This window comes from Episyrphus balteatus, chromosome 2 (assembly GCF_945859705.1).
Source record: "Episyrphus balteatus chromosome 2, idEpiBalt1.1, whole genome shotgun sequence".
Taxonomy (NCBI): domain Eukaryota; kingdom Metazoa; phylum Arthropoda; class Insecta; order Diptera; family Syrphidae; genus Episyrphus; species Episyrphus balteatus.
Window position 1 is genome coordinate 113,492,832 of NC_079135.1, and position 26,858 is coordinate 113,519,689.

Sequence of the window (26,858 nt, forward strand, 5' to 3'; positions counted from 1 at the left end):
TTATTGCTTGAGATATCTTAAGTTTCAGTTAATAAGCCAAATAGAAACTAAACTTAATCTAAAGATTAAGTCACTGGTGACAGAATTTTTGCCACAAAAAACCAAAATATACTTTTCTGGCGGCTTTTGGGGTACTGAACTCGAATCCGCAATTAAAAAAAATCTATTAGTATCGGTTTTTGAAATATAACCGTTATAAATAAAACCTTTTTTTTTGCATTTTATAACGGTAATATTTCAAGAACGAAGACTACTAGAATTTTTCTGATTGCGGATTCGAGTTCAGCAACCCAACAAAAACCTTCAGAAAAGTATATTTTGGTTCTTTTGGCAAAAAAAAGTTTAATTTGGTTGGCCAGTGTTGTTTCTGATTCAAAGACCGCTGGTTAAATTTTAAATATCTTGGGCAGTAAAAGAGACATCGGAAAGATTTATACATTTTTCGAAAGAATAAAACCAGTTCTTATAGGCACCGTTACGATATTATTCATAATGAATTACCCCACATAAAAACATAACCTCGAATACAGCCAAAATGACGTTTTTTGACATTTTCTAACGGTAATAGGTATTTCATAAATGGAGGCCAATAACAATTTTTTGACTTTAGATTCGAGATCAAAACATCAAATACTACTAGAAAAGTAAATTTTGGTTTTTTGTGGCAAAAACCTTGTTGACCAGTGTAATCAGTAATTTTAGATGCATACAAGTAGACAGAAGAATGGATAAAATGTAAGACTAACTGTTAAGTTTATGGCATTATATGTTTTTGATAAAAATTGTGTCTTCGACTTACTTTGAGTATAAATAAAAAACCTGATATTTAGTACAAAAAGATTGAAAGTAAAAAAGAAGCTATCGGTCAATAATGTCCAAAAATGATTATGTTCTGTCAGTTCTTACCAAATTTATTATTTTTATAATTCAAATCATAGGTCTTAATATTTATACTGCTTTTGGATTTGAATATATTTAATTTGGATTGGGTGAAATTTTCAAATTCGGATTATTTTTCGGAGTATTCCGAAAATATTGAAAAACTGAAGATTCTCTCAAAAATGCATTGGGGAAGTTTAGTGAAATCTAGTTTTTACAATAAGTTTACATACATAAAAAGTATACAAGCCCGAGAAATAAAAAGTTCACTTCGTAAATGTTATTTAAAAAAAAAATTGCCAACAATATGTGTTAAAGTTTAGAAAAAATTTTAAAAAATACAAATAAATATGAAAATACCCATCTTTACCAATTTCGTACGTAAAAATAAAAACTTCATTAAAAAGTTTTAAATACATAAATACGTTTCATACTTTTTTAAAGTTTATTTAAATGCGTTCAAACACAAAATTAAAATTTATATAAATGCACTTAACTCGACGTAATCCTCAACAATCAGCAGTTTAAGTGAAACTTTAAATCCCATGGACCCTTAAACAATGTGCCAAAAACTATGCAATAGTTTTTATTCACACTAAATATGCATCCAGTTTAATTTAAAGTTCTTAAGTGCTCTAATGTGTATTTTCAAATTTCAATTTAATATTCTATAAGCTATTTCAAAAATATAATATGAAGCTTTTCCTTTGTTTTGTTTTTCTTTTTTTTATATAGCAATTGCACAGACTTTAGTCTTAACTTGTCAAAAACAGATAACCATGACGAAAATTAGGTTAACCAGGAAACCCAGTGTTGAACAAAAACTTCTCTCTCATGCACATGAAATGTTTTCAACAGAAATTTCATATTCAAGTATCTGTGTACCTATAACTGCAAGTTCATATTTGAATATTATGTTGAAAAGATGCAAAATTGTAACAAGGAAAATTTTAATTGGATTATTTTAATTTAAAAAAAAAAAAGAAAAAAATTTCTTCAAGGAACAAAACAAAAACTATGCACATGTGTCAGTTAAATTAAAATCGTTCGTTACAACTTTATGCTAAACCATGAAGGTAAATGCATTCAAAATGTCATTTCTAATTACCTGTAGCAAAGTTTCTTTGGTTGTTGTAAGATTCGCAAAAATTGAAATTCATGATTTTATTATATTTTCAAAGTTAATTTACTGAATTTTACTTGGAGACGCAGACGTCTTCAAAGGAAATACTAATTAAATGATTCTAGGGAAACGTTGTCAGGCTTAAAAATATTATGTAAAAGTTTTATTTTGATGTATAATTTGAGTAGAATAAGTTGTTCAGCTTAATATTGAAGTGTTGGATTTTTAATAAGTTGCTGTGATTAAGGAGATGGAAGGAGACACTTAGTACTTAGATTTAAACTTTCTGAGTAAACTCTACCTCCCTTCTTTTTGAACCATAAGTAATGTTTGGTACTGCTGTAACAAATTATACCGTCGGTGTAATATGCCATGTATCACGATTCAATCAGCTAAATTGGCGCCCAACGTAGAAAAACATTGGGTTGAATAATATGTCTGTTTGTGATCTTTTTGGACAAAAATATGATATATTTGTCAAATTACCTCGGCATTAGAGCATAAGGGTTACTAACTTTTCAATGAAGTTATTGCAATACACTTACTTACAAAAAATATCAGACAAATGATGTGAAAAATTTCTACAAAAAAAGTTCCACAGGAAAATGTCTGAAAACGTTGATTTTTTTTGGAAGTTTGTCACATTGACCCAGCTTAAATGTTCGACGATAAATTTAACAGTATAACGAAAAGTCCTAATAGTCCTTGTGACCTTCATCATTCTTGTTCTTTTCTACCTTTAATGTAATCTATGAATCTATGAATCAAACACACCTGACCCTATAAGCTCCTTAAAATCGACAATTTTTGTCTTTGTTTTCATCACAAAAAATGTTTACATTTCGTTGAATAACACACAAAAGGGCGAATTCAACGTAGGTACAGAAAGTATAATGATTGATGAAAGAATATTTCTTCTATTTCGCTGTTTTTCTTTTTAATCTAGGTGAACAAAGAACTCGCAATAAAAGCCATTCGTAAAAAAATAACCAAAAAATAGAAAAAAAAAACAATTCCAAATGACGCAAACAATAAAAGACAACCATAAAACACAACAAATCAAAAGAAATCATCTCAAGTCTGGTGAATAGGCTTTGAAGTATCCAATGAAAGTATAACGCACAGAAAAGCCCATTGAACCGGAAAGATTTGGTTCTACCAACAAAAAAAAAAGAAAAACAAAATAATTTACTCATTCGACTCATTATTTATCCGTCGAAAGAAAAATAAAGAAAATTCTCTCGTTAAATCACCGTCGTCGCTCGTCGTCAACACGTTAGAGTTGAAGATAAATCTTCACCTTCAAATGCAATTCCAACTCTCTGACCTGGAAATCCATCCTCTCCTATATCGTCAATGTGTTGGTCGTCATCATCATCATCATGACAATCATCAACCTCGTCACCTTACCTAAAGACGTCCCTTTTACACAACAAACTATACAATCGTACCTAACCTATAAACGACAGCAATGTAATCAGATTCCATACATAGCATTCCTTGTTGTTGCCTCTTCGACAACCGACAGGACGACGAGGACAACCGACTTTGATGACATAAGAATACCTTTTTTTTCTCTCTCTTTTGACTGTCACCTCAAGAGCATGGGTTAATAGGTAGGTTGCTACCAACCTTTTGAGAAAATGTACATCCTTTTTTTTTGGTTGTTGTTGTTAGGGATTAAAGCACCTGAAACAAAAGCTTAAGGATAAGGTTTAATACTGAGGGATTTACATTTAGGTATATCTACAAAACTGATAACCCTATCCTTTTGCTGATTGTTTTATCTCTGATTAATGAAGATTCCTTCTTAGTTTTATCTCAGTCCCTTCAACATTGTCGCCTATATAACTTTAGTTTAATAAAAGGGTTTTCTGGATAGTTTTCCTTATTTAAATTATTTGACTTCTTCGCTTCGAGAATCCTTGTAAATCAATTCCGATATGGAAAATTTGACTTCTAGGTTTGTATATAGGGGAAGTGAGGGCAAGACCGCCTATGGGGGCAAGACGGTTTTAGTACTATGTTGTATGAAAAAATATAAAATTGGCAGGACTTTTAATATAAAATAAATGGCTTCTGGTAAGATCGATTATGTCTGTAAGTATGAGCAAGTTTTGTTAAAATCCCGAAAAGTTATAGTAAATTTTGTGAATTTTCATCAAATCGTCATGTTTTGTGTAAAAATAAATTTGTACTTTTTAAATGAAATATTTAAAAATCTTAACTTTTTCTTTTTTTGTAATAAAAGTTGGGAACCGATGAAAATATAGCATACGTTTGTGATTATTGCAAAAAGATTCCAAATTTTAAGATAGAAACGGTTTTATTATCAACAGAAGTTAATAGGGTGGTTTTTTTTAGATGTTTTTTTCAAAACGTATTATCTTTTGTTCAGTATTTTTAAATTTTTTTTAATGATGAGATTTCCTACAAAAAACATTAAAGTTAATGAATAAACACGTTATTTTAATTAAAAGATGTTTTTTATTGGTTTTTAAGACGGTTAAACACTAAAGGGGCGATCTTGCCCCCACTTCCCCTATAAATGGATAGCAAAATAAGGGAACCATGACTTTTCAACAAGCCCTTTTAGTCACCTTAACACTTTATTCTATACTTACCTTGTTTCCAAAGTAACTTTAAAATTAAAGGCTAGTCTTTAGGTGTAAAGTAAAGTCTGAAAATGTATACCAAGAAATAGTTAAAAGCAGAAGAAAATAAAAAGAAAAACTATTCATCATTTGCTGATTTGGGCACAACAAATCTTTTATGATAGCAAAAGAATTAATTGGTATTCTTTTTTTCAAGGAACCAGCAAAACCAATTGATGTCTTATTGGAAAAGGAAAAATTAAGGGATGCTTCTGCCCTACCTACAATCAACTTATTAACTTATTTTATATATTCTGAAAAAGACCAATTACAATTTCCAGATCTATGCGTCCAACCTTAAAAAAATATTGGAAGAAATTCTGCTGCAATGGCTGAAAGCTTTGAGGTCCCTAAGTGCAAGTTTGTGAATTTTTTCAACTGATAATATATCCTCTTGCCCATCCAACAATTTTGCTTCTTTAAAGTCTTACAGATGCATCTGTGTGGCTTTATAGAAGCAAAATTGTAGGGTAGTCCATTTTGTAAAGAATTTAAATTGGCTATTTAAAAGTTATATCGCGGTTTTTAAGGTGGGTCATTTGCATATTATGACCAATAGCCCAGTCGGAATGTACAAAAATTAAAAGTTGAAATTAAAAAAAATTTAATCGTGAATTTTTTTTCTCATAGAACTGAAGCGAAGTTGAATGGAAGATGAAAACAAGGTTTTCAGGAAATTGAGTTTGAGACAAAGCCGCCATCTTGGAATTAAGAAAAAACCTACCGATTTCAAGATAGTGCCTTTTGTTTATAAAATTTCAAGAATTTGCTAAAACTTAAATCACAGGCAGATTTCTCAACCCCATTTGGCTTAAAAAACCTTTAAATGCACAATGGAAGTCTACTTTTATTGCCATTGATTAACCTTACCTGCTTTATCAATGTTACTAAGACACCGGTGTTCTTATAATTTCATTTCTTCTGATGCAAAAATTCAACAGAAAATTCTAGCATTTAATATCCAATTTTACTATTAACGGTTTCTAAACGAAAAACAATAAATCTCATTCAATTTGTCAATTTGTTTTTCAAGAAGTAGTGAAACAAATTCACGATACTTAATTAATTAATACCCGAACTGGAAAATTTCTACTAGTTAACAACATCTTTTTTCAATGTAAAAGCTTTTCCGATGAAGCTACTATTGAATTCAATTCCTGAAAATCAGCACAACCAAACTTTTCATAAAATCATAAAAGCCTTAAAATTCCTGCTTACTTGTCTTTTAAATTTAATTCATTAACTCGGAACTTGCATTTTCAATTGACTAACTTACCTTGTTAAGTTCATATTTTCTCAATACAAAGTCTTTTTTTTTTGTTTTGAATTCAGTTCGAGATTAATGCAAAAACCAAGTAAAAAGTTCTACACTTCTAGGTACCTACAAGTTTAATATTGGAAATTTTCAAACTCTAATTAACTGAACTTGTTCCTACATCATTGAGATGCAATTTTATTTATCTCTTTTCGTTATATGCCCTTGATTTGGTTTTACAATTTTGCATGGAGACATGCATTGAAGCAAGCCTTGGAAAATGTAATTTGCCATTTCCCAAGGAAAATGCAACAAGTTGTTTCATCATCATATAGCATCCATCCAAGGGTTTTTTTTTTTGCCAAAGGAAGAAAATACATTATGCTCCGATCCATCATCATCATCATCAACCTCACATTCACAGATGATGCTCTAGATGTGATGTACATTTTGTATTTCACTCCTTTCCATCTGTGTACTAGAACTTAATAATCACACACATCACAGCTTTAGAGCTCCAGTACACACACACACACACAAACATGCACAAGCACATACGTGTTTTATTATTCCTTAGAAATGCAGGGTTTGCCGAATGGATTAGATACTTTATTACTGTAGTTTGATTACTCTGGAAAATTGAATGCAATTAATTGTTTTTGGGTTGAAAGTGTGATTAAGCTTAAGCAACAGTGATTTTAATGGATTAGGGGAAGGAGAACCCTTTTCACTCGAAATTTGTCTCAAGACCTTCATTTGCATTGAACTTTTTTCCCCAAATAGAGATTATTTTAATCAAAATTTTAATTTTCAATTACAAGTAAGCTCCCTGTGGGAATTAAATTACAAGTCTGCAACTTATAAAGGATAAAGAGGTACCCGCACTTGTCTTCGTGGCACGTGAAGAGGTTCAAGTTCTTGTGAAAAAGTAGCTGCGTGAAACTTGTTTTAAGTGCAATTTAAAACTAAAAAAAAAACTATTAAGGATTCTTACAGTTTTACCACTGCACTTTGAAGAATTCGGAGAAAAACTTAACTTGAGTTGAAAACTTCGTTTAAGTGAAAGTCTTTATTGTGTAAATATGCTACCTTTTAAGTGCTTTAGGGTACGTAACAGAACATTTTAATGGAAAAATATAAGTTCAAAGAGATGCATTAACTAAAATTTGTCAAAAGAAATTTTCCAAGGGAAAATTAATAAATTTGTGCGGAAGTATCGAAAAAGATGAATTTTCATAGATGGGTAGGTACCTACTTATTCTTGCCATTATGCAACATTTGTGCACACGTATTGATGACATAAAAAAATCCTTGCTTTGAGAAAAACGCAGTTATGTTAGAACTATATACAGCATTACGTATGTTAAATTTAATCAAAATCGTAAGAACCGTTTTCGAGAAAGTTGCAATAACTCGAACATTTTCTATCTGAGCTTTACGTTCTAAGCGAGATATTAAAAAACAAAAAAAACCTTGGAAATAACGAAAAAAACATCCATACCAAATTTCAAGAAAATCCGTCTACCCATTTAGGCTGTAGCTACTTGTACAGATGGACGCACGGACGCACCGACCGACGCACGAAACCAACACTTGCCCCATAGAGCAAGTAAAAATAATAAACCAACAATGACTTTTTTAATTGATTTTTTTTCACAGAAAATGTAGCGCATACACCACAGTGACCCTTTACCTAAGTAAAATAGTAAAAATAGTAAAATCACAAAATCTTCGGTATTTATTGTCTAATTCGGTACTTAGTTGCATATTTCCGATTTCAAAAATTTAAAGGTTCACCAGCATCATTAGAAATGTATTATTTCTGATTTTTCAAAATTTGGTTCCTTAAGATTTGGTTTGGCCATTTGAAGCTCCTCTAATAGTCTATTGAATAGACCCTTTTGGATGGAACAAATTCGTTCAAGAGTTTTTATTGGCGATTAAGATTCCTTGGCATACAAGAATACTCCAGCCAAAAGTGCTACTAAATCCATTGGTGCATTTCTGAGAAAACGGCAACACTGGTCGGTTTTCAGTTTTTTTGATTTAACTCGAAAACCAAGCCTGACTTTGAAATGGTTCAAAGACCTTTTTCATAGCAAATTAAATTTTCTGTCAAGTTAAGATGGTTAAAAAATTTTAAAAATTATTTTTGTCTAAAATTCGAACCTAAAATCAAAGAAAAAAAAGTTAAAAAATTGACAATTTTATTTTTTTTTACTAAATCAAGGGGCATTTTGTGTATGTAGCCGGGACGTCCAAACTTTGTACTAATGAAATAAAGAAGAGGTAAAATCCTTTGATAATATGCAATTTTTAATTTTTTTTGTCAAGAAACAACTTAAATGTACCTATTCAAAAATTAGCACTTTTTCTAAATTTTTGACTTTTTTAGTTAAAAGCAAGTTTTTAAAACTCGATAAAATCGTATTAATTGGTAACTTTTAGACTTTTAAAGTAAACATAGGTACTTCGAGGGATTGATTTAATATAAACTAAATATGACAAACAAAAAAATTTATTTGCATCCTTATGGCCTTTTGTGCAATTTTGTGTATGTGCATTTTTATAAATTCGGGTCGAATGGATGGACGGAGAGCCATTAGCTTTGGTCTATTGCATAGAAGAACATTTAATACCAACTCTTTTACTGTTTTCAATGGCCTGAAAAACAATTCTTGCAAAATCCGCGACCAACGAAAAGTTTCTCTTGAAAAACGAAAAAAATACTCTAATGAGTTTGAAACAAAATAGCTCAGGGAAATTAGTAAATCAAATTGCACTTTTCGCGGGACAAATTTTTTTCATGGAACGTATTTAGGTGAATGTCCTTATCGTAAAAGTGAATTTTTTGGGATGATAAGATATCGGGAACAGCCGCCATCTTGGAAAAGAGGTCGGTGCCGTTTTTATTTTATAACTCCATTTTTACTCATTTAAACCAAAAATGTCCCAGGGTAGACTTATTATCAATTAAATTATCTAAAAAATGATATACAAATGAATTCCGTGAGTTAGTTAAATTCAATTTTATAGTCGGTCAAAGTCCGGGTTCTTCTCGCAAGGTTAAGACAATATGACATTTTTTCAAATATCTGAAGAACTTTTGATTTGTTTGGGATTTTCTTAAAGAATGAATTATAGTACTTTTAATTATCTATGAAATGAGCCCTTTATCGTTACTGTAACCAACATAATGTATAAGCCATCTAACGTCGAAGTTCACATTCTACTATCCAAAAGTGAGAAAATAACAAGTTTTCTTCTATTAGACCGAGCAAATTTTTGAAGTGGAGGTATAACCAAAATATAAGTAAACAGTTTTTTAACTATATTCGTCTAAATATTGAATTCAAAGTTTGAAATCTTTAATGTTAACCTTTATATGGTTTTCGAGGTTTTAAATGAAGTGAATTTTCCAATTAATGTGAATAAGCTCAAGTGACACTATTTAAAATTCTAAATATAAGAACTGATGCCCTGTCATTTTTCCTAAACATGAACACCTCAATCTCAGCATTACGATAAGTATAACTCAAGATATGAGGTGTGTAAGCCGTTATGTTTTCGAGACTATTGTGTTTAATTTTTGATTGTTTATTTGAACTATTGAAATCCCAAATATGTTCAGTTAAAAAATCGTATATCATGACTTCGACGTTTGGTTGCCTCTACAATGTGATGGTTACAAAAACAATAAAGGGTTCATTTCATAGATAATTAAAAGTGCTATAATTCATTCTTTAAGAAAATCCCAAACAAATCAAAAGTTCTTCAGATATTTGAAAAAATGTCATATTGTCTTAACCTTGCGAGAAGAACCCGGACTTTGACCGACTATAAAATTGAATTTAACTAACTCACGGAATTCATTTGTATATCATTTTTTAGATAATTTAATTGATAATAAGTCTACCCTGGGACATTTTTGGTTTAAATGAGTAAAAATGGAGTTATAAAATAAAAACGGCACCGACCTCTTTTCCAAGATGGCGGCTGTTCCCGATATCTTATCATCCCAAAAAATTCACTTTTACGATAAGGACATTCACCTAAATACGTTCCATGAAAAAAATTTGTCCCGCGAAAAGTGCAATTTGATTTACTAATTTCCCTGAGCTATTTTGTTTCAAACTCATTAGAGTATTTTTTTCGTTTTTCAAGAGAAACTTTTCGTTGGTCGCGGATTTTGCAAGAATTGTTTTTCAGGCCATTGAAAACAGTAAAAGAGTTGGTATTAAATGTTCTTCTATGCAATAGACCAAAGCTAATGGCTCTCCGTCCATCCATTCGACCCGAATTTATAAAAATGCACATACACAAAATTGCACAAAAGGCCATAAGGATGCAAATAAATTTTTTTGTTTGTCATATTTAGTTTATATTAAATCAATCCCTCGAAGTATGTTTACTTTAAAAGTCTAAAAGTTACCAATTAATACGATTTTATCGAGTTTTAAAAACTTGCTTTTAACTAAAAAAGTCAAAAATTTAGAAAAAGTGCTAATTTTTGAATAGGTACATTTAAGTTGTTTCTTGACAAAAAAAATTAAAAATTGCATATTATCAAAGGATTTTACCTCTTCTTTATTTCATTAGTACAAAGTTTGGACGTCCCGGCTACATACACAAAATGCCCCTTGATTTAGTAAAAAAAAATAAAATTGTCAATTTTTTAACTTTTTTTTCTTTGATTTTAGGTTCGAATTTTAGACAAAAATAATTTTTAAAATTTTTTAACCATCTTAACTTAACAGAAAATTTAATTTGCTATGAAAAAGGTCTTTGAACCATTTCAAAGTCAGGCTTGGTTTTCGAGTTAAATCAAAAAAACTGAAAACCGACCAGTGTTGCCGTTTTCTCAGAAATGCACCAATGGATTTAGTAGCACTTTTGGGTGGAGTATTCTTGTATGCCAAGGAATCATAATCGCCAATAAAAAGTCTTGAACGAATTTGTTCTATTTTTGCTCTGGAGCTCGGGTCTATTCAATAGACTATAAAGCATTTTAAAAAAATCCAGAATATGAACCACAGACAATAATTCCCTTTCAATTTGGCTGTTTCTTTTCTTTATTAATTTTACGTGCATTAGTAAACACAAGAGATAAAGTGCATAAATAAAATGAAAACGAAACAAATAAATCTTTTATGAAAATAAAAAAAAAAAATATTTAAAAAAATAAATAATCTCTTAAAATTTTGTATGGCTCCTTGCCTTTGATTTTAAAGATTTTAAAGCATTTAAAACCTATTATTTAAAACCTATTTTTAAGGACTTAAAAAAAAATTGGTTCATGATTTTCATATTTTGGTCTGCTAACTTCAGTCTTATTTTAGCGTAATTTTGAATTAAAAGAAAATATTAAGGCTATAAAAACCAAGTTTGTTGAATTAAAAAACATTTAAAAAGCTATATTTATAAAGCTACAGGAGGTCAGCCAAACCTATTGTTTTTAATCATTTCAAATTTTGTCCGCTAACTTCAGACTAATTTCGGCGGAAACCTCTAAGTCAAAATTCGCAACAAATTAGCATTACCTTTACAACAAATGAAATTAATTTTTATTGATTCCGCCACAAAGTGTCCGCGAAAGTAAGGGGCATCGCGTCGTTTGAACACTAGTAGCAATATAATATCTTAGCATAAGAACCAAAGATCTCGATGGGAAGGAATAATTTAATTTTTCATAACTAAAAACAAATGATCCGCTCATTGACCTCACTGTGATTGACTTCAACCTCAATTTTTTTTATGTTTTAATGTTCCATTTTTTGACGCCAATCAAATGCTGGCATTTTTTCATTTCATATAAGAGTATCATTTTTATCAATTTTTTTTTTTTGCGGTAGGTGAATTTCATTTTTTTCAACAACCGAGATATTTTTATGGACTCATTTGATTCTTGAGAAATATTTAATAAAATTACGACTTCATTAAAAAATCTTTTTACATTCTTAGGAGCAAATATTTACAATTAAATGGTGTATTTATGCCAATAGGCCTTTGAAGATATAAATCATTTATTTTTGTAAAAAAGTAAAAAAAAAAGCATAATAAATATTTAAAAATTAATTTTTCATCCGAATATTTTTACCTTAAATTTTTTATTATATTTTTCAGGTTGTACCAGCACTTTTTCACACTGCTTCCATATGGCTTACAGTTGTCTTAGCGGTTCAAAGGTGAGTAAACGTTTAACAACTAACTACTAAAAATAAACTTTCATATACATATGAAGTTTGACAGTTTACCTATTGTACCAGAAAGACAACACAAAAATTATCTCGAAATTTCTTTTTTTTTTGCGTTAGAATTTATAGAATTTATTCCTCTGTGTACAGTATTTAAATTAAAAGTGTTTTTGGTTTTTGAGAACCAATTTCCAATAGTAAAAATTTACTTTCGTTGCTGGTGTTTACCAAGAGAATATTTTAAAAAGTTAATAGAAAATAATTTAACCAAGTTGCAAAACTTGCTAAGATTTAACAACACAAATCCAAAATCTAAGAAGCTATGTCCGCATTGAATTTTTAGTCTCTATGAAATCATACACATTGAATCCTAGCAATTATGAGAGCAATACAAAATATACTGTGTATATTTCATATAATGGAAATAAAATAAAAATGACTTAACTATGCGTTTCATAGTTTTCCATACAAATAAGTTCTGTTCATTTTGTTTATCTTCTTTAAACTTTTCGCAACAGCTCAATTATTAGCACGTTCAATGAAGCAAGGAACTAATACACATACACATTGCAAGCCATTTAAAAGTTGCAACTGACATTAAATCGATTGAACTCTATGGGTGGGAGTTCTTGGAATATTTTTTATCAAAACACAAAGGATTAAGTTAATGTATGTTTAAGACATGTCATTTTTTAGTTAGCAAACTTTACATCATCAACAGCATTGATGAGTATCTACGCATACTGTAAAGTAAGGGAATAATTTAAGGCTTTTTTTTGTTGTTTGTTTGAAAACTTGTAAACAATATGGTGCCCCAATCCATCTAAACGGTTTCATCACTCTAAGTTAAATAAATAGAAATTTGAATACTGCATCAAAGTTAAAAACTTTATTATAAAAATAGATTTAAAACAAAATTCCACAAATAATTTGTATGCCAAGAAAAAACCAGGGCACTTTTTGTAATATTTTACAGAATTGTCTTAATTCATATTTGAATTTATCCAATCAAGATGGTAGCTAACTGTGGTGTATGCATCAGGTCTAGTACCACCACATCCATCTTTACTAAAATTAAAAACACCAACAAGTTTGCCATCGTAGATAGCTGGACCACCAGTATCTCCATCACAAGCTCCCTCCATGTAATTATGACCAAGACACATTAAAGACTCATCCCCAAATCCAATAAGTACTTTGCAAACTGATGAATCCATTTTAAAAACGGTATTGAATTTTAACCATTCTGGATAGGTTCCTTTGTAATATAATTGTCCCCATCCAGAAGTGATTACTTTGGAATTTGTTGGCACTTCACCACTGAATAAATCAATTTTTTGAACATCGGAAGAGAATACAAGTTCATTTTCCAATTCCAATAGTGCAATGTTATTTGACCACTGATTTTTGTAGTTTTCATGGACTTTAACATTTTTGACTGTAACTTTTTCTCCACCGTTCAAACGGTACATACTGCCAACGCGAACACTCAATTCTTTTGGTGAAAAACTAAAAAATTAAGAAAAAGTTCAAATAATAAAGAATTATAACACTTCAAACTAGTTTCTTAAACCTAGTTTTAAGAAACTAGTTTCACAATCTATTAAGTAAGATTCAGAGTTTACATCGAGTTAACTTAAAAAACTTAGCTCTTTAACTCTGGGATTGAGTTGTTTTTTGTATTACTTACATTTCAGATCCATTATCACGAATGACACAACTAGCAGCTGTCAAAATGTAACGTGAGCTTACAATAGATCCGCCACATTTAAAGTCACGATTTGTATAAAGTGCAACTTGATGGGGAAATTGTCCAACTTGTGCATAGGCACCACCAACTATTCTTGCTGAAGGCTTTGCTTGCACCAAGGCACAAAGTACCAAAGCAACTACTACGAGTAATGAAGTTTGGAACACTGCCATTTTCGAAATAATGTTGAAAGCAAATTTGTTTGAGTTTAAATAGCCCAGCATATCATTGAAAAAATTTATTTATATCTTATCGAATTATTATAATTAATTAAATTTTCCTCGATAAAGTGCTAAGAATCTTTTATATTTTGATCTAATTTTTAAAGAAATAGTACTTGAGATATTTTGAAGGAAGTATTTTAAGGGAATACCCAGAGATTAAACTTCGGTCAGAAATCTAATAATAAAATATGTTTCAATATAGTTTTGGAAAGATAATCTTATTATATGAAACAAAGTCATGTTAGTTACAGCATTTATAACACAAGAACGGCTAGGCTATCTTTGATTTGTTTGATATGTTTTTCCCACTTAACAGAATAACCACTATGCCAAAGGAAAAAATAATACACGGACAAGGAAATTCGTTTCCTCAAATATTTACATTTTGTATGGAACGGTTTTTTTGCAGATTTTTTGTCTTGAGAAGACTTCTTAGGCATTAAGAACGTTCAATTTAAATCCGTTTAAAACACCGTCTATGTAACTTAGCAAAGCATTAATGTCATTATTTTTGCTAAATCATGTGTTTTTGATAAATCCGTCACGTAACTGTCGCTTGTAAGAAATAACATCGAAATAGAAAGAATTAGCATTTAGCGTTATTAATGTGTGGATAGGATTATCATGCACTTAAAAACGAAAAATATGAACTTATGCATTTAAAACCTCATAATTTTATAAAATATTAATATATGTATTTTTAAAATTATAAAAACATTTTGCGTTACTTTAATGAACATTTATATACGAAACCATTTCCGAGTTTAAGTATGTAACTTTTGGAATTATTGAGGTTTGCTTTAAAAAAAAATTAAAAATATGCACTAACGATTGAATCCCAATTTAAAGGAAATATCATGATTCCTAAAAAAATATGCATTTGCGTGGAAAACCGATGATTTTATTAATGAATTTTGGTGAACGAATGTCTTGTGCAGAGTTAAATTAATAAAAAATTGTTACCATAATGCTACTTGGCAAAACAAAATTCCTTTCGTACGAATTTCTGTAATTTATTTCATGCCCAAAAAACATCCTGTCATCCAAAATTATTTTATGAAGTCTTTTTACTCTCGCCCTTTATCCCGTTGTTGCCATATTTCATTAGGGTGGCTTGTATGAGAGGTTCCACATCCAATTGGTATCATACTGTAGAATTTTTAGCCTCCTATCTTATTTAGAATAAAATTGTATTTTTTTGCTAGTTAAATAGCTCACATTTATTTAAAAAAAAAAATATTTTGAATGTTTTATAAAGACAAGTAAAACTTAAATTAAATATTTGGTATTCAAAAAAACTGAAAAAAAAATCAATATTAGATACATACAAAATCTAAACATAGAATTGTTATCAGCACCCTCTTTCTTGCACTTAAATTAGCAACTTGAAATATTACAACGTTAATGAAATAGATAAGTGGAGCAAATTTAGTGGGTGGCTTGACCAAATAACGAAAACAAATATTTTTTGGACCTCCCTAGTGGCACATAAATTTTGTTTGTTTTTTTTTTTTTTTTTTTTTTTGTAAAAAATCACCCTTTAAACCATGATATTCTTATTATAGACACTTTAGATTCCGGCTTTCAATTTCAAAAGTAATATAATTGATGAATTTCAATAGCGTACCATTAGGTTTTGAAATAATGTAGACCCACATTTTCTCTACACTTAAAAAAAACACTCTTTTACTGGAACAAAATTTACTGACTTGTTGTATTCGCATATCAAAGGCAACATTTTTAACAAATTTGTAACGGTACCATTTACATATACCATTGATTTTATTCGACTTATTGCGGATTTGCCTTATTTAAAAAAAAAAAAAAACCATTTCACATTAAATATTTTTATAGACTCTTTAAATTTGGTAAATGAAACTTTTTCACCAAAATTCACCGGGGTAAGATTCTTGTCAAAGTTTTCTTGGTTTTAGTTCTAATTGTCTGAATTTCTTTAAAAAAAAAACACCCTTTCCCTCAAAACCCTTTTTTAGACTGTTTAAATTCTTAATTCTTATGATAAACTAAACATTTTCAAACAGTTTATAAACAAAATTTATGTCAGCTGTTATGGAATCTTTCGCATTCATAACTCAATGCCTGAAAAAAAAACACCCTTTGATCAAAAATATTCTAAAGGACTTTAGGGATTCATTGTATCTGCTTCTTTTAAAGCGAATTTCATCATTATCAAAAAAAAAAAAAAAATGGCTCAGGCGTCCTTGAGTAATAAATGTTGTGACTAATACGACTTTGTTTCATATATATATTAAAAGATTTATCTTTCCAAAAAGACATCGAAATATATTTATTTTTTTGTTTTATTAAATTTCTGACCGAAGTTTAATCGTTTGGTTTTCCCTTTGAATATATCCCCGTAATTATCTCAAGTACTATTTTATTATTAGATCGAAATCAAAGATTTTTAGAAGATACTTCACCAAGGAAATATAATTATTTTTAATAAATTGATAAGATATAAATAAATTTTTTCAAATGATATGCTGGGCTATTTAAACTCAAACAAATCGACTTTCAACATCTTTTCGAAAATGGCAGTGTTCAAAACTTCATTCCTCGTAGTAGTTGCTTTAGTACTTTGTGCCTTGGTGCAAGCAAAGCCTTCAGCAAGAATAGTTGGTGGTGCCTATGCACAAGTTGGACAGTTTCCCCATCAAGTTGCACTTTATACAAATCGTGACTTTAAATGTGGCGGATCTATTGTAAGCTCACGTTACATTTTGACAGCTGCTAGTTGTGTCATTCGTGATAATGGATCTGAAATGTAAGTAATACAAAAAACCACTCAATCCCAGAGTTAAAGAGTTAAGTTTGTTTAGGTCCATTTTCTTCACTCGGAGTTGAACAAAACTTGAGAATTTTTATATTAAAAATTCTCAAGTTATGTTCAACTCCGAGTGAAGAAAATGGACCTTAGTTAACTCGATGTAAACTCTGAATCTTACTTAATAGATTGTGAAACTAGTTTCTTAAAACTAGGTTGAAGAAACTAGTTTGAAGTGTTATAATTCTTCATTATTTGAACTTTTCTTTATTTTTTAGATTTTCACCAAAAGAATTGAGTGTTCGCGTTGGCAGTATGTACCGTTTGAACGGTGGAGAAAAAGTTACAGTCAAAAATGTTAAAGTACATGAAAACTACAAAAATCAGTGGTCAAATAACATTGCATTATTGGAATTGGAAAATGAACTTGTATTCTCTTCCGATGTTCAAAAAATTGAATTATTCAGTGGTGAAGTGCCAACAAATTCCAAAGTAATCATTTCTGGATGGGGACAATTATATTACAAAGGAACCTATCCAGAATGGTTGAAATTCAATACCGTTTTTAAAATGGATTCATCAGTTTGCAAAGTACTTATTGGATTTGGGGATGAGTCTTTAATGTGTCTTGGTCATAATTACATGGAGGGAGCTTGTGATGGAGATACTGGTGGTCCAGCTATCTACGATGGCAAACTTGTTGGTGTTTTTAATTTTAGTAAAGATGGATGTGGTGGTACTAGACCTGATGCATACACCACAGTTAGCTACCATCTTGATTGGATAAATTCAAACATGAATTAAGTCAATTCAGTTTTAATGCATATAAATAATGCTGCATAATGCTTAGCATTATAAATGTTTTGTGGAATTTTGTTTTAAATCCATTTTTAAATAATAAAGTTTTTATTTCTGATGCAATAGATTTCAATTTTTTTCAACTCATGGTTGGGGGTACATTTTAGATGGATTTTCGAAAAGATTACGGCATAATATTGTCCAAAGAACTTTAGGATTAAATCAGTTGTGTCATGTTTTTTGATTAATTTTTGTTAAGTTATCAAAACAAAAATAGAAAATAAGAAATGACATTTTATCTAAACTGCGTTACCATGTGAAAAAAACCTCAACTCTTGCTTTTAATTTTATAAGGTAGACAAAAATTAGTAGATTCAAAATCACTGAAAAATTTTCAAGTGTGTATTGCGTGACTACAGACTTACCGATCTTGTAAGATAAGAGTATAGACAAAATTGTGCGTTTTCATTAGGGTGGTGCAATAATTTATTTTTTTTTTTTTTTGATATTTGTGATATTATTAGATTTTTTCTTACAATCTCAAAAGTAACATAATTGAAAAGAGAGTATATACAAAATTTAAATTTTTTTTAATTCTAATATAGAGTTTTAATGCCAACATTTCAGCGAAGCAACCCAGAAAATTTTAAGTTATTCCGAAAACTCTAAATACACTTAAATTCAAATTTTGCACAGCACGTTACTCCGCAACTACTCTGTAGTCTCTCGACTCTTTCGGCTTTCCTGTAATATTTGATTTTGAGAGTTACGTTACGATACGACTTACGAGGTTTCCTTATGTTTGTTAAATTTGCATGTTTCAAGACAAAAAAATGGCTGTACTCCTATTTTGTTCAAAATACTCCCCTATTTTTTCTGCCGTACTACCTTCTAATATTTCTCTCCGGCAACACTGGTTACGATACGACTTACGAGGTTTCCTTATGTTTGTTAAATTTGCATGTTCTTTCACAAAAAAATAACAAGTACCTACTTAGAATTCCTTGTTGTTTTTTATTATTTTATATTTTTTCCGAGAAATGACAAAAAGCAAACATGAATTGAACATGATTTCAGTGCGTTTTTTTTGTCGGTTTTTCTTTTTTTTTTTTCCTTTTTGGAAGAAATGGGTTCATAAGTAATTAAATAAACACTATAGTAACTTAATTATTTGAAGTTTTCGTTAGTTTGTTTCTGTTTTATCCGTCTGTCTCTCTGTTCACCTTAATCTGTCTCACTGATATTATCCCTTGCAAATTGGAAAGGTTTTGATCTTTTCTACATTTAAGTTTAATATGATGCTTTCATTCATTCTATGACTATAACACTTTCTGCAACATCAAGATGCAATGTGTCTTAAAATTTGGTTAGTTGGGTTAAGATAGCTTGGAAACATTCTAAAACATACCAATTTAAAAGAAATGTGTCTCACATTTTCCCTACGTAAAAAGATCAAAAGTGACACTTAAAAATTTACCTTTTCATTGTGAGTTTTTTTTGTGAAGATTAGGATAAGAACACGAAAATGATATCGAGTCACAATTATCTTGAAAAAGAACAGTCACAAGAGTTATAACTCGTGACTAGTCACAAGGGGGCGAGATTAACAATCTCTAAACTTATGAAGCTGCTTATAAAAAAAAGTTTTTTTTTTTCTATATCATTTAATGAATCATAAAACACATACGTTTTAATAACGATAAAATCATAGAATAAATGAATATTGATAGAGGAAGTGTATGTTATTTGAGTGACTTCGGTTGTAATTTGCTATTTTAGTTATCTGAGTGCCTCTAAATAGACAGATTTTAGTTGATGATAGTTTATATATTATTTATTTCATCACATGTGGAATTGAATTTGTAAAGCCACGATTTTTACTTACAATACAGTTGTACTACAGTAGGGGAAAGTGGCCTAAAATGGCAACCCAAGGGAAAATGGCCCCCTGGCTAGAAATTGTAGAATCGAAAATAATTAGAAAGTTTTATGAACGCGATTCTTTAGTTTATCTTACAAAACCAACATATACGAAATTTCAGCAACTTCAAGCCATTATTTGAAATTTGACAGGTCAAACTGTCTCTATCCACCTCAAAAAGTACACTCGTTATAATTTTGTGAAATTTTTTTTGCAAAAAAAAAGTATAAAAACATTGTATGTTGGAAAAAGAAGTTAATGTATGTACGCATGAAGTATTTCTTATTATTTTACTGAAATAAGTTGTTTTAAAACGATTTTAAATTTTTTGGTGTAAAAATTAAATTGAAAAAACTCAAAATGGGCAAAATGGCCTACTTAGTGCTCGGGTAAAATGGCATACCTATTTCACATGCCATTTTAAATTTTTTTCACATTTTCATTTTTTAAAGTGAAAATAGTTGCTATTTATGAAGGATGTAAAGAGAGGAAGTCCTGGACTGAGGAAAGCCCTTGATTCCGTAAAAAAACCTGGAAAAAAGCATCCAAAACATTCAAAGTTGCAAAAACTACAAAAACGAGACGAGCAACCAACATGAACTGGGTTTGAAATGACTAGATGAAAGATCTGGGGGGATTAAGCACCACTTGTTCCAAGAACATGGAAAAGGAGCCCATTGACTCAATTTCGCATTTAAAATAACGTATGTTTGGACAGTGTGCCATTTTACCCTGGTAAATTTGATCTGTTGCTTTAAAAAAAATCATAAAGCTAAAAGTCAATTTATAAGTTGTTGATGTAAAAGAAATTATTGTTTATTATTAAAAATGCATCTAAATAGGAGAAATCAAGTGGCGTACTTTTACAAGATTACAAATTTGTACTTTTTCTTCGACAAAGAATTAAAGATAAAAAGTTCTGCCCCATGTTTTTAAAACAAAATTATCAAGGCTTCCAGCAAAAAATCAATATTAATCAAAATCTTTCTGATATAAACAAAAATTTTCAATCTGAACTTTAAAAATCGATTTTCCAACATTTTGAAAAATGGACGTTGAACAAGATAGCATCCAGCCGACGAAGTGTATCCCACTTTAACCTTAAACACAAGTACGATCGACTATTTTACTACTGTAAATTTTATTGAATTTTTATCTTTAATTTTCTTTTTTTTTTTCTATCTTTAGCTTATCCCCATTTGAATGGTCTTGCAGAAAATCGTTTTCTATCTAGAAATATCCAATAGGTTGTTGTTTTGCCAAATCCAAGTTGCTAGAAAAAAGTGTCCAGCCCAATCCCATTTTGAAGCTCTCATATTCTGAACGATATTTTTAAAACTGGTCTGGTTAGTTATTCTTTCATAATTTACATTTTATGAGAACCAAGACTCGTTTAGACAAAAGGGTCCTTGTAAGTATGCAATGTTTTTTTTTTTTTTATAATTAGAAAACATTGTTTACTTACAAGAAACCTCTTGGAATGGAACAGGTCTTATGTTACTTGAAAATACAAGCTTCCTTATAACGGTTCAAACAGGACTTGCAAAACCTTCTTTAACTGAAACTTAAAATACTTCCTCTCAACACTTCTAAAAAGTCTTTTTCCAAAATGATTGAAATGGTGCACCCAAGGCACCACTGTGCGTTATGTTTGTTTAAGTGTTCAAATCCAAATCAATATGGTTTTCTTAGATAAACCTATTACTTTAATCTTTAACTTATAAAACCAAAACGTAACTAACCACAGAAATATTTTTCGGACTTTTTTAGCTTGGAAAATTACGTTTTGTACTATTTCTGTTTATATGGTACCCAGTCTTATCAACTAGAGCTGTAGCAAATCGTATGTATTCGTTACTAAAATGCGGGTATTCACTTCAGTAACGAGTAACAAAACGTTACTTTCTAAACAGTATCGTTACTCGTATGTTTCGTTACTGGGTACTGAAGTAACGAAACATACGAAACGTATGAGATACGAAACATACGAGTACACAGAGAAAAATAGACCACATAAAATAGAACAAAAACAATAAGATTTCTCTATGGTTTTCATCCAAGAAGGAAACCTTATTAAAACAATCGGGTTTTCCTTATTGTTTTAAAATCTGCAAAAAAATAAAAAAAACGATGACCAGGCTGGGAATCGAACTGGAGACTTCAAATCATTAGTCGCCCACCTTACCACCTGAACCAACCTGCCATGAAAATATTGATCGCGATTTTTGTTTTAGTGCTAAGTTGCAAAAAAAATCAACTTTTCAGTGAAATTTTAATAAGATTTTCTCTATAAAAATAATAAGAAATCTCCTTAAAAAAACCTTATTAATCGTTGATTTTAATAAGATTTCCTTATGAAATGTATGGACGGTAAAACAATATGGCAATCTGTTAGTTTTTAGCGGGTCATATTTTTCTCTGTGTAACGACGCGATTCCAGTTTCAATACTTAATCCGATGAAGAGATACGAAATGAAGTGATACACTCAATTTGTCGCATTTCGCATCTCGTGTCGGTATCGTAACCATAGCCAGAATGCTAACTGCAGATAATTATGTGGAGTTTACTTTTGTCTCGATTAAAACAGTAGTGCCAAGGTTCAATAATAATTGTGTTATCGATAATTTATGCAGAAATATTAAAAGAGACGTTTTTGTATTTTCTCTATTTGGCCGAAATATGTATATCCACGACGCAACCAATCTGTTTATGGCCTTGGTGTTAATATTATTGATATTTAGCTTAAGAATGTACAAAAGTTTTTTGGTTTTTCAAAAAATTATTTTATTTTCGGTGCAAAATTTTCAACACAAAAAAAAAGCAGAGAAAACGAGGTTGGAAAATCACTCTCAATAGAAAAAATAAATGAAAAATTGTTCGACATGGTTGTATTGAAGTGTTAATATTTCGAGATCTGTGCGTTGCACTTTTAAAATAAAGGTCTCTAAAGAATTGTGATAAGATTACTGAAAGAATATAAACAAAAAATTACCAAATTTTTGTCTAAAAATTTGGAAAAAAATCAAAAATGTTTCCACGTTTGATTAAAAAAAAAAAACGAAAAAAATTCAATGTAGTTACCTTTAAACTCTTATTACATGAGAATGCCGCAACTAATTTTAATGTTTATGACCTTAAAATGTAGCTTAGATTATAGAAATTGTTTTTGTTTTTTTTTTCAAAAAAAAAAAATTTAACACCCTTATACCAATTTACGAAACATACTTAAAATACCAAACATACAAAACGTATCAAATACATGAAATATACGAAATGTACGAAATACACGAAGCATGCGAAAGTAACGAAAGTAACGAAACATGCGAAACATGCGAAACACATGAAACATACGAAATATGCGAAAAATGCGAAACATACGAAAGTAACGAGTAACGATATTATTGATGCGGGTACTAGTATCAAAAGTAACGTATACATGCGAGTACTCATTTTGTCGTTACTTTTACAGCCCTATTATCAACAAACATTTTTAAATATTAAAGTTTCTTTATCTTCAATTCAGTGGGGTTCATTATTTTTGTATTTATATTTCAAATCCTGATTTATTGATAGTTAAACTTTTATCTCTCTTTTTTGTTACAAGTTGTTCATAATTCCTTTCTTTTGCGATATAAAAGAAATGATTTTTCTTGAATCTCTTTATCCATTGTTATCCTCATAAGAACACAATAACTCTGGTTGGGTTTACCTAAATTTCATTCAAACCCCATAATAATATTCAATCAATTCACAAAAGTGATTCTATACTGGTTCCTTGACCTTACATACATTTTTTTCAAAATTTAATACCCAAGAAGAAAAATCAAGAAAACTGTAATCGAGAGACAAAAGAATGAAAAACGTTTCCAATAAATAAGTTAAATGACCTCTCTCTCTTTCTGACCAATGACCGACTTCTATAACTCACAGACCCATCAGGCATTAAAAAAGCTACCAAGTGTTTGTTGTCTTTGACTTTTGAACCACACTTTTGTTGTTGTTATTTGTACGGCACGAAGAAAATCGTGAGCAAAGCTAAAGTTTCATCATTTGTCTTAATCGTATTTTACAAAAATAAAGTTTATCCTTCTTTATTTTTTTTTATTTATTTTCAGATACATCTACGTCTGTCACGCTCCAATGGCACGTACTTGGTGCACCATGGCACGTGTTAAACGCTGTACCTTCTTCATCTGCTTAGCTGCATTTACCCACCAAAGTACAAGATTCTTCGAACGAACCTACCATCCATTGAACATCGAATGGAATGGCAATCAAGTCGAAGTATGCCACATGGAAACGTCGAAACTAGTCGAGGACTATGTTGGCGTTGATGTCTACTATTTGGTGTACTTTAGCTTCCGAGTGTTCTTCGTTCATCTGATACCGTGCATAATTTTGGTTACCCTCAATATCCTGCTGTTCAAGGCGATGCGCAAAGCTCAAGAACGTCGAAAGGCTCTATTCCGTGAGAATCGCAAAAAAGAATCGAAGAAATTGCGTGAAGCCAACTGCACCACCCTAATGCTAATAGTTGTTGTCACTGTATTCCTTATGGCCGAGATACCGTTGTGCATTTTAACGGTATTGCATATCATCTCGTCGGCAATTACGGAATTCTTGGATTATCGCATAGCGAATATTTGCATTTTGTTTGCAAACTTCTTCCTCGTTGTGAGTTATCCGATAAATTTTGGCATTTATTGCGGGATGTCACGACAGTTTCGTGAGACATTTAAGGAAATGTTTTTGGATCGAGTGGCTGTGAAAAAGGATACTTCGTCCAAGTATTCGATTGTAAATGGACCGCGTACGTTTACAAATGAAACGGTGCTCTAGTTGTAAGTGAATTGTTTCTCTTTCTCATGCAAGAGAAGGGAAATCTCAAATAATAATATAGAAATGAAGGGAAGGGACATTTATGTGTGATGATTTTGTGTGTGTGTGTGTGTGTAAAGGAGATGGTGAGGATTTTATCTTTAAGTAAGAAAGTTTAAGTGTGTGAATATGAGCATGACTGTTAGAAGTTTTTTTTCTGTGTATTAAAACGTTTAAGACTTATTAGAAAGTTATGAAGAAATATTGTATAAACCATAGTTTAAATAAAAATTAAATAAAAATACTTAAGTTTTTAAATTCTCGATGTTGTAAAAGTGGAAAGTTAATATAAATAGATACAAAATAGTACTGTAGGTTAACAATTTATTAAAAATGTAATTAAAAATGAAAATTTTATTCCAATACCTGATTGTAAAAAAAAATACTTGGTACACAATTTAAATAACAACATTTAAAGGAACAAAATATATAAATTTTGCATTTTGACTATAAAAGTATTGTTGCCACTTTGTTTTTGTTTTTGTCAAATCAAAAAATATAGGTAAAAGAAAATAATATACCAAAAAGCAAATTAAAATTGATAGCCATATACAACGAAATTTGAGAATTTCAACTTAAACATTATGAATTTCTTATGACAATGATAAATACTAGAAATCTTCAAGATCTAAATTTTTTTTTTTTTTAAGGAATAAAAAAACTAAAAAAAACTCACAATGTTAGTTAAGTGCTCACATTGTTTTTTCACTGGTAGGGGAAAGGTGCGAACAGTGAGACACTTTTCTTTAAATTGGTATATCTTAGAATGTTACAAAAAAGCCAACAAAAAAAAAAACGAAAGAAAAAACACCTCCAAATCATATTGAAATCATTTTTTTTAAATCTATGTCTCACTGTTTGCTTTTTGTCATTTTTCGGAAAAATATAAAATTACAAAAAACGAGAAGGAATCCTATGTACATGATTTTTTTTTTTATGTAAGAACCTATAAATATGATACATATGTAAAAAAAAGTTCTGTCCATTAACCTGATTTTTTTGTGTTAACACTCATAACACTCCAAAAACTACTTTCACCTGATTTTGTGTGATATTTTCCGGTGTAGGAAAATGGACAAATTTAATTTAATTGGAACAAAATTAAAAGACGCAGATGGGGAAATAAACGTTTTGACCCAAACTAGCGTTACTGCTTTCAGAAAAGAGAAAAATGAATTGTCTCACTGTTCGCACCTTTCCCCTACATATATTTTCTAAAATAAATGCTTTAGTATTTCTTGCAAATTAAAAATATTTAAACAGATTTGAAAAGATGAAAAAAAAATATTCACTGCAATTGAAAAAATAAAATGCACGAGTTAAAGTTGCTTAAATTTTTAAGACTTTTTATATAGAAATTTGGAAAAAAAATAAATATCGTTTAAAAAAAAAAAAAAATAAAATAAAATCTGAAATCAAATTGCCCTCCAAAGTAAGTATGCAGTTTTGATTGATATATTAAGATGCATTTTTAGAAAAAAAAAATTCAAAATCGTTAGAGCCGTTTTTTAAAAAACTAATTTTTTATAAATAATTTTTTGGAAAAAAAGTTTTAAAATAAAATTGGTATGCCATTTTGTAGAAATTACTAATCAACATCTTACAACAAAATTTAAAAAAAAATTCAATGTCCCGTTTTCGAAAATTTGATTTTTCAATAAAAAATTTTCAAATTTTTTTTTTAAATCCAAAAATTATGTTTTTGGAAATTTAATTCTTGGTTCATATTTAAATTATATAACTGCTTCTTCACAAAAAGTTTCGTTTAAATCGAATAAGCAGTTTCGGAGATAATCGGATTTGAAAAAAACGGTTCTATGGCTGGTACCGTTAATAATGATTTTCAAACAAAATTTTTTTCATAAGAAGATAGACCTTATCTTAAAACTAACATTTGAATTTTTTAAACAAAATCGTTGCAGCCGTTTTTGAGATATTTCAATTTTACTAAAATCGGTATATGATAAGTACAGTTATTTTTGGTCCAAAAAAATTAATTCCAAAAACCCCTCTGGAGAATCGCCAAATAACGCTACATACCAAGTTTGACATCAATCGGTCGATCCGTTTAGGCTGTAGCTCCTTATACAGACAGACAGACTGACGGACTTCCGGGACCCACTTTTGTGTCATTGTTTACCATCGTAATGTCATGGAAAAATGTTATCTCAACTTTTTTTTTGTACGAATGCATAACTTGATATTAATTATATCGCAAGTAAATATTGCAACTGAATAATATTTGCACTAAGAAAAAAATGTTATTGCAAACGAAAAAAAGTTACATTGTTTGTTGCAAATAAATATCTTGTATTAAAAAAAAATTGATTGCAGATACAAAATTTTCTGCATTGAAAAAAAAAATCAAATAAAATGTGTTTTTTTAATTTTTCGTC

At 29.9% G+C, this 26,858-nt stretch overlaps 2 protein-coding genes across 2 annotated transcripts in view; one reads left to right on the forward strand and one right to left on the reverse strand.

Annotated features, from left to right (window-relative positions):
* The window catches only part of LOC129911133 (sex peptide receptor), a 40,402-nt gene extending 15,809 nt beyond the window's left edge, over nucleotides 1-24,593 (forward strand). Inside the window, exons 3-4 of the mRNA XM_055988814.1 lie at nucleotides 12,035-12,096; nucleotides 23,700-24,593. Of these exons, the coding sequence (XP_055844789.1) occupies nucleotides 12,035-12,096; nucleotides 23,700-24,423 (786 nt within the window). The 3' untranslated portion in view covers nucleotides 24,424-24,593. The remainder of the gene's footprint in view (nucleotides 1-12,034; nucleotides 12,097-23,699) is intronic.
* LOC129911134 (serine protease SP24D-like) lies at nucleotides 12,998-14,062 on the reverse strand. Its single transcript, XM_055988815.1, has 2 exons — nucleotides 13,796-14,062; nucleotides 12,998-13,614 (listed from the first exon to the last, which is right to left on the reverse strand). The coding sequence occupies exons 1-2, from the start codon at nucleotides 14,026-14,028 to the stop codon at nucleotides 13,089-13,091; spliced, it is 759 nt and encodes a 252-aa protein (XP_055844790.1). The 5' UTR covers nucleotides 14,029-14,062; the 3' UTR covers nucleotides 12,998-13,088.
* Nucleotides 24,594-26,858: the final 2,265 nt, after the last annotated feature.